Consider the following 14,333-nt stretch of genomic DNA (forward strand, 5'->3'; position numbering starts at 1 on the left):
GGTGCTCCCTGCTGCAAAACCAGTAACAGATCTCAAAACCCGTGTGCTTGCAGCAGGACTGAGTTCACGCTGGGATCTGCCTCCCAAATTCCAAAACTCCAAGGAAAGAAAGAAAGGACATCTCAGGGAGCAGGCAGTGCCCAAACAGATGGCTGGGCACTCATCCAAACAGATATGGGAGCAGCAGAGGAAGGGAAAGAGATGATGGGAATTTGGGCACTGTGGAAAATTATCACACAGGGCTCCAGGATCCTGGTGCAGGACCTGGGGCATTGTCAGGGGGGAGCCAGGCCTGCTGCTGGAATTACTGCCTAGAAACTACCTGCTCTGCCACCATCCCACCTCTACACCACCCTCTTCAGGATGGTAAATCATTTCTACCCCGAAAAGAAAAATAATCAAAGTCTGGCTTAAAAGTCTGTTTCTGAAGAAGCTGTGAAGAGCCAGACCCAGCACCAGCCTTGCAGTCAGAGCTGAGGAGCCTCCTCAATAAGGTTGAAGTATCAGCATTTTTGATAACTAAGAGTGGCCAGACCAGAGTAGCTTTGCCTCAAGTTCTTGCTGAACAATGTGTTTTAAAGCTTTCTGCACCAAGTCATAGAATGACAGAATTGTTAAGATTGAGAAAGAAGATCAAGTCCAATTGTTCCTCCATCACTGCCAAGTCCACCACTAAATCACGTCCCTAAAAGCCACATTTAAACTTGTGTTAAACCCTTCCAGGGATGGTGACTCCACTATTGTCCTGGGCAGTCTGTGCCAGGGCTGAACAACCCTTTCAGTGAAGAATTTTTTGCCAATATCCAACCAAAACCTTGGAAAGCCTCTAGCTGAGCTTGGAGAGCGGGAGGAGGATGAACAGGCACGGAGCTTTGGAAAAGCAGGGGAAAAAGATGCAGGAGAAGCCATCAGATGATCCCTGGGCAGCACAGAAAACCCAGAGTGAAACGAGGTGAGGCTCCTGCCTCTTTTCCACGAGGAAAAGGGCTGATGGCAGCTGTCCCTTACCAGCGTGTGGCGCTTCATGTGCTCGCGGCGCGTGAACTTCTTGCCGCAGATCTCGCAGGGGTAGGGCCTCTCCCCCGTGTGGGAGCGCATGTGCCTCTTCAGGATGCACTGGTGCATGGCTGAGAAGCTGCAGTATGGGCACTTGAACTTCTTCCTGATGACTGTGAACTCGTTGACTGCAAGAGAGAAAGCAGAACGCACAGATTAATCTCAGAACGCTTTTCTCGCTGGCTATTTCGCTATTAAATTAGTTCATTCTTAAATCACACTCTTATCCCTCAACCATCTACATATTTTTAATTCTTATACTATTGCCCATATCTTTATATTACTGCCCATATATTATTAAAGCTAAGGAATTGAATACCTCCACCAGAGCAGCTTTTGAACAAGTTGACACACAAACATTTAGCAGCAGCCTGTTACAGACATTGCTTGCTAAAGGGAAAATGAAGAGGGCTGTAAATCCCCTAGAGTTCTGATTTATTATAAAGGATTATCCTAAATACCAAGATCTAAAGTGCAAACAGTACTACTTGTGGAAGAAGCAGGGAGCCAGGAACAGAAGTCCATAGAGGTGGCACCCAAGCAGTGCCAGGGTTATTTATGGGGTGATGCAGGAACATCATCACACACCCCAGGAGCATTTTGGTGAAGGAGCAGATGCTCAAGATGGCCCAGAAGAAACAGGACAGTTCCAACCACATCCTCTACATTATCCAGTGACACAGTGACAGTGCCACACACAAAATACAGCAGGTGAAAACAGAGTATTTGCTGCTCCCTGAGGGCAACACCCATCCACTGCAAGTTTGGAAGTGACTGTCCCTGAGGAGATGATTTTAAACCTCCTGTTTCTCCTTCATTCTATTGCTTCCTATTATTCACCCACTTTTCTTCTAATTATTATTTCCCAAAGCAATATATTTACATAACAAGGAGGGGGAAAAAAGAAAGCAAGTTCTGGTTAAACACTGTAACTTATGTATGTAAATGGTTCCTGGTAAAGGAAACAGTCTATGGAGCAGAGCTGGGGGAATGCCAGACCTACTTCCTGGCTCCTAACAGACCCAGTACTTGGCAATATTTTTAGATGCCTACTGAAATATTGATAAAATAATATATATAATAAATGCAATATATAATAGAAATACCCTACTAGCTGTGTGCACAGACCATGCCCTTAGTATGTCACAGATAATGCCCTGGTAATTCACTGTACACTGAAAAATGGCCTTTTTGAAGAAAATTGGTAAGCCCACAGTGTCATTTCATGCTCAATTTGTGGACTGGTTTGGGGTTTTTTTGTTGTTTTTTTTTTCCTTTTTTTTTTTCCTGCTCTTAAAATTTACTTTGTTTTATGTATCAATACAGGTGAAACGACATGAAAAGTAACTACATTTGTCACTCATGTAGAAAAGCAAGCCAGCTGGCACTACAAAGAGACACTTTTAAATAAGGCAACACCCTCCTGGGTAATCAGAACAAACATTTCAATACCAGCTCATCTTAGAAAAAGCATTTTAAGTGTTTTTTCTATTGTTCTAATAAGCACTAAAAGCTTATTCAAGCTTGATTCAAGATCTTAAAAGCTGCTGTGATATGAAGTTTATCTCAGCATTTGTTTTTATTACTCAGAATTAAAACACATAGAGATAACTTTGTGGAAGAAAGATTTCCTTTGATTATTAGTTTGCCTTGAATTTAATACTCTGTTCTGTTCTTGGGCTCCAAACTCACTGCCTTGGGCTTCTCAGCACCTGTGGTGGTGCAGCCCACAGCTGCTTTTTTTGGGGGGGGGTAGATTGGTGTTTTTTCAGCACATTTGTGAAGCTGTCAAGAGAATTTTCATTTCTACCCCCTTGGGCCAAGGCTGCAACACAGACACCAGGGAAAGCCAATGCTAAGGAATATTTTATTCAGCTGTCAGCAAAGTTCTGCAATGCTTTGGGACAGTGAGAAATAACTGCAGTGCTTTAGGAACCTCCTGGAGGAGATCCCTGAGCACAGCTGATGCCCAGAGTTCTGTGCAAGCTCTGCTTGGTGACCTGAACACCAGCCCTTCTCCTACTCCACACCAACCTTCTGATTTACCAAGACTTTACTTTTTTTTTTTTAAATCAACTAGAATATGAAAGTCCTTTGTCTTTTATTACAGGAAAATATTTTTTTCTTTATTTTCTCCTATGGTTTGACACTCCCTCATCTATACACTCAGAGGCAAGGAGCCCACGTTGTCCTACAGCAGGTAGCATTTATGATATAAAGTTATTTACAATAAACTCATTTCCACTCTGATTTTGGTGACAGGTCACACACACACTTCTAACAACCCTGTCACCATGGAATGTATACAAGGTGAGCAAGCTGCAAGCTGAGAACAGGGAGAGGGACACAAACCCTCCTCCAGTCCTGCTGCACACCACACACTGCAGAGCCACTGGGAAACACTGACTGGAGATCCTGACACACCCTGGCACCATGAAGAAAAAGTGCTTCAAGGAGAGAAACCCACAAAATCCCTTATTCCTGCAACACCAGGCTGTAGCTGATCCTGCTGCTCCCTCTGGGACCTGGTGCTGCTCCCTTCCCTTAGGGCTGAGCTGCTGCAGAGTGAAAAGGCAACACCCAGCACTGGGAGCATCACCTGCACCCCAGAACTCTCCTCCCCATCCACCTGCTTCCAACAATCCATGAATTCCCATAGTTTATTCCTGACTGTCCAATTCCAAAATTCCTCATGCCTGCATCCAGCTTAAATCACTCAAAACCAATATTTTTAGCTTCTGTATTTAAGAATACTCATAGAACACTGTTTGCAGCTATAGTTTTATTGAAAACTATTTTTGCACCAAAGTATTATATTTATATAATATTTAGTTAGTTTATAGTTTAGCCACATATTTAGTTCTGCTATCTACAAAAGGTAACACCTCAAAAACAGCAGCATGTTCAGAAAAATAAGTGTATTGCAGCATTAACACTTTCACAGTCCTGCAAAATATATGCACCCACAGTACATTCATTTAATGCACAAATACCAGCTTTGGTATGAGCATCAACCTTTGTCTAAATGACAATATTTTATAGAGCAGCATTAAGGTCCTAAGAAATCATCTTTAAGATGATCATCAAGGTGATAAACAGCAGCACCATGGGTAAAGAGCTACTGGACACAGCACCAAGAAATGGAGAAGGAAATAAAAACAGTGACACAGTAAAAATCTGTGTACTTAATGCCACTAAAATATTTATGGAAATGTGTGTTTTGAAAACCAACACAATAATGCTTTGGAAAAAAAAAAATCTTTGGTGTTGTCATCTCAAGTAACTTATTTCACTGAGGCTGTTAAAGGAAATAGGCTCCTACATCCCTGAGAGTGAAGGAAAAGCACCAGTGATGCCTGGTGGAGCTGCTCTGGATTAACTCTGTAAACTGTCATCTAGTTAATAATCACTGAAATACTACATTCTTTAGGTTATGAGAAAATTCACAAACTTCAGGAGAATTCTTGTCTGCCAAATCCTCTTTATATTTAAGGCTATAAATAGCAAAATGCAATTTAACTGTCAGACTCACACCTCCCATCAGCTTCCCATGCCATTTCCTAAGAGTAAAATCCTGCTCCTAACACCTGTTCTACACAAACCCAATAAAGCTCTACCCTGCTATACCCTTCAGGTCTAACAATTTAAAAATCTAGTTCTGAGCCTGAAGGGAAGCACTGGAAATTCCCAGTGCTGAAGTCAGGAACCACTCTGATGCATAGGCAAAGGGAAATACTACCAAAACCTCTAATAGAGACAGTGGTGACCTGACTACAGATAAAGAATTCCATGTTGAATTAAACTCTAAAACACAAGAAAAATGAGCAAACATGAAACCTCATTAATTATTATCATGTAATGAAACCTTTTAAAGTTTGCTGAAATTGCTTTTGCTGGCACCTCACTTTCCCAAGTCAGAGAAATCCTTCCCTGCTGCTTCCAAATTTCCAGATAAGATTCATTGGGTTACAACTTTGTTTTCTGGCTCAGCTTTCTCCTTTCTCACTTTGCTGATTATTTAAGAGCAAAATAAATCACGAGGCAATTACTGTGACATCTGTCACAAGGAAAGGTGACACTCAGAGCTGAGCACACTCACAGCTGAGATCTCCAATGCCACAGACATCAATGGGAACAAGAGCAGAAAAAATGAACCTCACTTTGCAAAATCCACAACATTTAAACCCAAATGATTAAAGTGTGCTGCAGTGATTACATAGGAACTTATCCTCAATTCTTAATGCTGCCTGCTCAAATGAAGAGTAAGAACTAAGCCAAGCAGGGAAACTCCAGCTTCCCATCCCTGGCATGGCATGGAACTGTCTCCCTGAACTCCCAGCAGGAAGAGCTGGAGCAGAGCTGCCCCAGAACATCCCAGTTCCTTCTCCACTGCCCAAGGGCAGCAGGACCTGATGGGCTCTTTCATTCACCTTTCCACAGGAAAGGGCTGGGGGAAAAGCTCCTCACTAAATCCACATTGTGCACAACTTGGTATTTCTCATTTTTTTTGTCTCCCTGAGATGCAACAGTATCATGAGAAAGAACTTCCCTGAAGAACTCTAGAGAACATTTGAAGTTGTTTTTTTCCTCCTCAGCTGTCTCTCACACTGAGGAAAGAAACCCCACATGCTGACAAGCTGTGCTGCACACAGAGCAGCTGGGAAGCACTGCTCTTAATTATGCTACTTTCATTTCACAGTTACCATAATCTGGTTTTATATGTAAATATATAGCAAGAGACACAGAAATATTGAATCTTTTTAAAAAATAAGTTAATTTCATAGAACAAAACAGGAATTACAGATTTCTACCCACCAGGAGCAGCCATTACTGATTCTGTATGCACACCCCAAGTTACAATTAAATCTATGTAAAGCCTCCTTTCTCTGCTTCAACACTACCACACTCAGCCTGGCTAACTTAATTACAGTATATAAACCAAATGAGTAACATAAATGCACAGAATCCCTGAAAACCACAGCCATACTCCAGAATGCTTTTTTTTAAAAAGCCCTGAAAGCTCTGAAATACAGTATCAGTAAAAGGTGCAAGCCTTGCAACAACTTTCAAACCCAAATAACATACCCTACTGGACATATGAGCAAGTAGCATGATTTTCTCTTTTGAAAGACATAGAAAACCACTTCACAAACAGCACCCAGAGCTTCCACAGCTCCTAAGGTCACAGTGAAAACCCCTGGAATGCCCACATGGTCTAACAGACTGAGCACTAGAGCAGAACTCAGAATTGAATTCTATTATTAATTCTATTGCTAGCACTTTCAACAACCTGAGGGATGTTATTTTCCTGAGGAATTGGAGGAAAACATCACAATTTCTTTTATAAAGCACTTTGAGATCTACTGATAAAGCAATTGAAGACAGTGTCAGAACACAGAATGAGCACTCCAATAAAACAGCCAAAGCACCTGTTTTATGGACCCAAAAAAGTTATCCTTGCACAAAAATTGCCCCAAGGCTGCAGTGACACAGCATCTGGAACCAGTCCAGCATCGACTGATCAGCTTTGCTGAGCTACTCTAGGAAATTGCACCTGTGGAATATTTATTGCAGCACGAGAACCACGGCACAATTTGCTTTTCCTGACTCAAGGAAGCGTCGGATACACAACAGCAGCAGCTGCACATCCTCAGCATCCTCGCTGGCTCCTGCACTGTCCAAAAGCTGCAGCCCAGGCAGGTGGGCAGAGCCCAGGTAACACATTCTCAGGTGGCTGCTGAGGTTCTTCTGGGCGCCGCAGCCCTTCCAGCAGCAGAGACAGACAAAGGCGCACACGGCCAGGAGGGGCAGCTGTGAATCTGTCTTGCCATGAGCAGTTTGGCACAGGCAGGACTCTGCATCTTCTTACAGTGCCAGTGGAAGGTCTTCTCGTGGCGGTCCATGTTGGATTTCAGAGTGAAGCTGGCGGGGCACTGGGGGCACTGGAAGCGGCCGGGCCGGGAGCAGCGCAGCGGGAGCGGCGTGGGGAAGCTGTGCTGGTGGATGTGCTGCTGCAGCTCCTCTGCACGCTGGAACACCCTCCTGCAGAAGCCACAGGGCAGCCTCTTGGCCAGGGCTGAGTCCAGGAAGGTGCCATCGGTGATGTCCGTGTCTTCAGACCTCGGGAAACTGGAATCTGAAACAGAACCGCGGGTGCACACGCACGGATCAGCCTCTTCTGGTACAAAATAACAACACTTCCAAGGTGTCTTTTTCTCTCTGCTTACCTGAGTCAGAGTTATCAAACTGCCAAAGGGCCAGCAATCCATCATAGGCGGCCTGCAAAGGAAAAGCATAGGGAAGTTAAGGCAGGCATTCACAAAAACCTGTCCTGTAGGCAGAGCTCTGACTCCTGTCACTGTCACTGCCTCCATCCCTTCTCTAAGGGAGGCTCAGTCCTCTGACCTGGATACTCAAAGTGCCTCTACAAATCTTTCACTGCCAGAGCAGTGAACTGGGTCTTTATCTTGCTTCAAAACACCTTATCATTTGGTGTTTCAAAGACTGTAATCAACATCCCTGTCTAAGTCATGGGTAACTACTCAGTTTTCAAGCTCACTAAGCATCTACAGCTCCTTCTCAGGCCAGTGGGAAATGCTGGACAGAATATTTTTAGTTGATACAACAGAACTGGAGAATTCTCCCTTAGCCCTCCACAGGTACTTTTCCTTTCCACACAGAAGAGCCTGTAGAACACAAACACCTTCTGCATAACTCCCTTTCTGCAGTGCCCTCTGGCACTGCTGATCCAAATTCTAAATAAAAGCTGATTTTATCTTTTTTTTTTATAAATCCTTTGCAATATGCCAGCGTGTGGCAGATGGCAGCCCTGTATGAGGCAGAGGCGTGCTGCAGCCTCGGCAGGTCTGTGCAGACCAGCTCACTTTGCTCTACAGGGACAGCAAAGCAAAATCTGTTTTCCATCCATTTGTTTAATAGAGCATCATTCAAAAATATTAATAATAAGAAATGATGCAGAAAGCTATGGATTTTAGGTCAAACTTCTGTAATAGACAGCCAGTCCACTTCTGTCTGAATTTAGACAGTTACAAGAAATGCAAATGCCCAACACCAGAAGTGAGCAAAGGGTAACTGAGGTCTCATGCCATTAGTACATGGTAGTGTGCAATGTTGTGCAAATGAAGGGATTTAGAATAAAAAGGGAATTTGTATTTAAAAAAACCCAAAGTTTTTTGGACAGAAGTTTTGTCTAGGTAAGGCAGAAAGACTAAAATTGGGACAGCATCAGGCCTGACCCTCAACAGACTTCTAGGTTTAAAACAACCTGTAATTTTTTTTAAGTTCACAGATTAAAGTATAAGGTATCAGATCTTTCAAAATACTCCTTACTGGGGAGGATTTGATCAAACAGACACCTTTGCATTTCAAATTCTTCGTATTTCCCCCTTCCCCCTGATCTTACCTGGGTTGAGGAAGGCACCTCTCCTTTTATCCCAGTTTCTGGTGATATGTCACCAGAAGAGCAGATCCCAGGGGGGCTCTGAGTGGCAAGGTGAGCTGAAGGCAGCGGGGGGGATGGTGCTTCCACTTTGCCATCACTTTCACCCCTTGAAGGGTTCGAGTTGGTGCCAGGCCCTGGGGAACACAGGAAACGAATCTCACCCAGTGAACGAGCACCAGCTGGTGGCTTTAGAAACGGCCTCGCAAAGCACCAGCACTCGCAGCTCATCTTCTGCCCCTGGGAGGGAATGCAGCAGGACAGGGATGCCAGGCTTTTGGTCTTTCTGGTTGATGGGTTGTTTTTTGGTTTTTTGGGTTTTTTTTTGGTTAAAAACCAGTCTCCCCACCCAAATGTCTGTGTGTGCTGGAGCGACATCGCAGGACTCGATGTCAGGTCCGTCGGGAGAAAGAGGCACAGTGCAGCACAAAGATCCACATTTCTCTTGGAGAAGCACCATTCTGAACACAGACACTTCCACCTTTAAGGAATGTACACACAAACTTCATCCCACTAACTTTCTTGAAAGTTTATGTCACAGGTTCAGATCTCGAGATCTGTCCGTGGTGGTTTATTTAATATCGGACTGTCAGTACTTGATCTCAAAGTGCTTTACAAAAGATGGAAAAAAGGATTTCTGTCACTTTATATTTAGCAAGGATGGAGGTTCAAATATTTGTACAAAACGGTTCAATTACACCTGACAGTCATTACAGTCTAAAAATCTCCCATAATTCAGAAGGAAAACATGCTGTGTCCGGCCCTCGCCTACACTGCAGCAACAGCAAATGGAAAACAATATTCCAGAAACTGCCCTGAGGGTCAATGATAAAGCTAAATACAAATAAAGACTGTGTCATCAATATCACTGTACATTATAAATTATTATATAAACTTTAGCATGTGTCTTGACTGAATATTGGAATGACACACTGAGCAAGTTGCTCTTTTTGAAACACAAGGCAGCAAAACCAGAAGCAAATATGGCATAAAATAAACAAATTAATATTTAAGGCACTCCATGCCCTAAAGGCTTTTTCATTTCCAGCAAAAAAAAGAGTCTGATGGAAACCTTCAGAGATATAAAAAAACCCCACTCTTTAATGCAGCTACAACTAACAAGTCACAGTTTACTCTGTGTCCGAATACAATGCACTGTGATCTGTGACAACAAAGCACTCGAGTGAAATCACACCAAGGTTTCAAAATGTGAACAATCCCAAACCTTACTTTTTTATCAGCTATCTAAGGAAATTCTGCTCTTGTGCCACAAGCTGGATGTTTGATTTAGTCTCCTCTGCTTTGATCACAGATCAATATCTTTCCCAACTTAGTGCTGTTCAGCTGGGATAACAATGCCCCAAGGTTTCCTTCAAGTGCTGCTCATCTGTTGCTGTTGTCATTTTAAAGCAGGACAACAAAATGCCAGAAATTCAAGATAGGAAAAGTTCAGGGGAAAGAAGGAATTTATCATTATTTCCTGTTAGAAACTGGAATCCAGCTCTACAGGTCCATAGCAGAATTCCTGCCTAGACAGACACACGTTCCTTTTTTTTTACCTCTGAACATCCCAAACTGATTCAAACTGCCCCAAAGGCATCTCAGGGTTACACTTGATTGAACTAATTGTATTTTAGCACACAGTAAAGATAAACCAGTGGGGCCTGACTTGATGAATTCTTTTATTAGCACCTTCCCAGAGCTTCAAAGGTTCCAAAAAAGACTTCTGTACTTCTTCAGGCAAAAATTAAGACTAACAAACAAGCAATGAAATTAAGCCCAGAGAATCAATAAACTATCATCCAAGGTGTACAAACACACAAAGATGTACAACACAACAAAAGTGAGTTTTCAAACAGTAATCAGTGTTTATTTGGTTTCAACAACTGCAAGTAACACAAGAAGAGAGAAACCCACATCATTGACCCACACTTTGTATACAAGAATGCAGATTTATGTACATTCTGACTTGGACTGTGAGAAATCGTTTTCCCTCTTAAACTTGTACCAAATGGATTTTAACTAAAAATATTTTAACTTCTAAATCAGAAATCAAAAACTCTTTCCTTCAGTCAGCTCTGCACACAGAAAATCAAGCAGGAGTTTAGCAATACATGTGTGAATACAGAATTCTTGTGACTGCTGGACAGTAAACTATTGTGGAAAACAGAAAGGCAAAGTTATTATATCTCATTTAAAACTGCATCCATTCTCCCCTAAATCTTCTTTTACCATGTACAAAAATTCCACACCAAACTGAATACCTTTAACTTCTTCCTGGGAAAGCTGACCACTGAGTAAAATATATTTCTTAACATGCACTGCAAGGATAAATTATTGGCTCCAATGAACCACTAACTAAAAATAACCTATTAGCTGGTTTGCCCAAAAGAAAAGGGCTCTGTGTACCATGTAATCACTTGGACTGGAAGCTTCATAGGAATTGCTTCTATAAACAGTTTCAGATGCAACAGGGTAAACAGGAAAAGCCAAACTTAGACATATAAAAAAGCTTTCAAATGTGCTATTCTGAAACGTGGAAGTCGCCCTTTAAGGGACTCGTCTGTCCCCCTCCCCCCTATGATCTGAATTTTTTTTTTTTTTAATGAGAAAAAAAGGATGTAAACTAAATGCCTCATTTTCTGATGAACATTAAAATTCTCGTTCTCTTGATTATACTTGGCAAAACCATCTCAAAACATTCAGCTGAAGCCTTTGAGACTTCTGGCTGTGTGATGTAACCGTGTGGAACAATGCTACCAAAGTTCAGGCTCATAAATGAAATGAGACACGTTATTAAAGCAAGGAGCTCTGCAGAGCAGCTCTGCTGGAGTGGAAATCACACAACAACCACCTGCTTGGAGGGACAAACCAGGAAAACATGGCAAGACCAGGAAAACTCTCATGGTGTCTTATCTGGAAGGCACCCCCAGCAATAACCCAGGTTCAGTAACCAGAGCTCCACAGTGTAACCCATGAGGAACTCACACTTTTCCTTTCTGCAAAACCTGAGTGTTCCAGGTTTCTGACAAGCATATGAACAACGTCAATCTTGATCACACATCATGAACATCAAACTCTCAGAGCTCTTCAGCTGCAGGTTATCTGGCAACTGTGCTAACCAAATGGCAAGATATTAAAGTTTTCCATTCTGATTTTAAATGAGTTTGAACTGGTTAACTTCAGAAATTCACCATAGTGATACAACACCCACACATGCACACATTCTGGGCTTCATTTTCCACCAGCAGAATGTCAAGTTCATACCTCATATGATCATATAATGAATCAGTTGAAAAGAACACAGGGTAAAATGAAAAGTTTGGGATATCCTCAGAGTTCTAAACCAGGAAGAATTACATGGAAGAGCAAGTGAAAACTTTTAATGTGTGCAGTAACTTAGAGAGCAATATTCCCTTTAGAAATGGCTCATACAAATTTTAAACATGTTTAACACTCTCTTTGCATCTGTCCACCTCCATTAATTCTTTTTCCTCCAGAAAAAAAAAAAAAACAAAGTAAAACCTGAGTACTGCTCCTTGAGACAGTTATGTACTGCAGTGCTTTGTAAGAGAAGACAATCCAGTGATAGCAGGCAAGATTAAAAAACACTTCACTTCTTTAAAGTCAAGACAGACTGATCACTTATAATCCCTGAAATTAGTGCATTTCTTCTTAAATCAAGACAGATGAAAACCAGTGGGTTTGGTCATCTTGTTAAATTTAATCTTTTTCACTGTGCTCCTACTACTCCCTCCTCCTTTTTATTTTTTTCTACTATAACCCAGGACTTAAAATGACTCAACATCCTCAAATTGTTTTTGAAGAAAAATGTCAAAAACACCTACAAAGCCAGCACCAAGACTGTGCTCTTACATCTCCACAATCTTCTTACCACTTGCTTCACTGTCATTTTATACACTGAAAATTCTCATCACACTTGATGTCCTGTTCATTCAGTAATGACCACTTAAAAGGGAATCGTATATCACAAGATCTTTTTCAAGTGATTAAAATAAATTGATACCTGTGAATCTGAATAAGATGAAAGAAAAATATGTCTCTTAACTCCTGGCTTCTATAAAAACCCTCTTACCAGGCCACAGCCACATCCCTGACTGCTGTGAGAGCCACAGACCAAGCAGGAAATCTTCTTTTTGACTTGGGCATTTCACTTTGCTTCCATAAAGATGAGATAATTGAAACTCAGCTGAATGAAATCTAAGTAATAGAGACAAGACTGGAAAATCAGGATCTCAAATACATGTGGGGCAGGACCTCCTGGGCCACCCCTCAATGAGCATCAACTACTCCCTTTTCTAAATGTATCAAGGTTTATTTTAAACCCAGCTGGTCTCCTGCCTTCACCATCCTCACCCTCAAACTCTGCTTCTCAGGTGGTTGGGCAATCTCTAATTTTTAACCCAGATTTATGACTGCTTCATGCACATTTATCTTTTTGTCAAGTGCTGCTTCACTTTTTAAGTAAAACCTACAATCCTCCAACAAGAAGGATGATGGATAGAGGGCAGCCCTGTCATTATTCCAATTTATCAAGACACAATATGGAACTGCTGCTTTCACCTGTCTGCAGCCCCAGGTCTGAAATCAGCTGTACATTGATCCTGGCTCTCACCCACCCCTGTGCCAGCTCAGGGCACTCTGCTCCCTGCACCCAATCCCTGCCACTGAACTGAGGGATTTTCAACCCTGCAGCCCAATCTGAACCATGTAAATCAGATTTAACTGGAGATCCTTTGGGAAGTGAGTTACTGCAAAAGAAACCACAACAGCAATTCCCCACAAATATTTAAGCTACAGGATAAGGTACAGAAACTTGGAGGTTTTGGGATTTTTTTAAAAAAACCAATCCCATTTTTCAGACATGAGAAGTGAAAAGAGACACTAAGTCTGACACTCACTGTGCAATGATTTCCCTTTGTCACACAACTCCAGGGACCAGCTGGCCCCTTGGATGGGGCATGGAGCACCCTGGTCTAGTGGAGATGTCCCTGCCCATGGCAAGGGGTTGGAAAAAGATGATTTTCAAAGTCCCTTCCAACCCAAAGCACTCTGGATTCTCTAATTCATTCTCTAATTCTATGACCATTACAGTTATCTATCTTTTCCCATTAAGGAAACAAAAAGAATATAGAATAGTTATCCTAAGTGAACTTATCATTCTATTTACTTGGTCAGTTTTCTCAGCATAGATAAACCTTTTCTTCTGGAAATTAACATGCAGTACATGTAGTACTCAGAAAACTGTTGCTTGCTCTCTTCTGTTTCACAAATGAATGTATCTTCTCAGAACATTATTAAAATTTAGTATCAACGATTTCTTTATGCATTAGAGAATCAGGCTGCAATGAAGAAAACACAGAAATATGCTGAAAAATCAGCTGTCCACACCTAATGGCTCACATCAGCTGTCTCCAACAGATCACCAGGAGAAAAACATTCATTTCCAGGTGCACGTATAACAAAATCAATAGCTGCTCACCACTTACAGGTCTAAAATTAAACTGCAAGAAGTAAAGATCATGCAATCTACAACAGCCCAGTTGTTTCCACAGACACAGGAGCAACAAGTCAAGCTGTTCAACATCAGTCAAGCTTGGATTCAAAACCTTTCCCATAATGACTTGAATACTTTGTATTTTGTTTTAAATACCACCGTGCAAATGAGCAAAACAGCAATTTGAGGGCAAGCGCCACAGGATTAATATTTTCTTCTATTACTTCAGCACTTAACATTAAAGTTGGATCAATTCAGGCAAAAGTTTCCAAATTTTACGTAAAGTGGGATTAAACCAAG

At 41.8% G+C, this 14,333-nt stretch overlaps 1 protein-coding gene across 13 annotated transcripts in view; it reads right to left on the minus strand.

Moving 5' to 3' along the window:
* ZBTB46 (zinc finger and BTB domain containing 46) overlaps positions 1-14,333 on the minus strand; it is a 52,502-nt gene that overhangs the window by 7,003 nt on the left and 31,166 nt on the right. For 10 of the 13 annotated variants that reach the window (XM_079321627.1, XM_079321633.1, XM_079321622.1 and 7 more), the window contains 4 exons: positions 8,480-8,652; positions 7,284-7,335; positions 6,926-7,192; positions 1,009-1,184 (listed from right to left, as the gene is read on the minus strand). In XM_079321627.1, coding sequence (XP_079177753.1) covers positions 1,009-1,184; positions 6,926-7,192; positions 7,284-7,335; positions 8,480-8,652 — 668 coding nt within the window. The remainder of the gene's footprint in view (positions 1-1,008; positions 1,185-6,925; positions 7,193-7,283; positions 7,336-8,479; positions 8,653-14,333) is intronic. The other 3 variants (XM_079321624.1, XM_079321625.1, XM_079321623.1) reach the window with 1 other exon arrangement.

The sequence above is a fragment of the Erithacus rubecula genome (assembly GCF_903797595.1).
Source record: "Erithacus rubecula genome assembly, chromosome: 18".
Taxonomy (NCBI): domain Eukaryota; kingdom Metazoa; phylum Chordata; class Aves; order Passeriformes; family Muscicapidae; genus Erithacus; species Erithacus rubecula.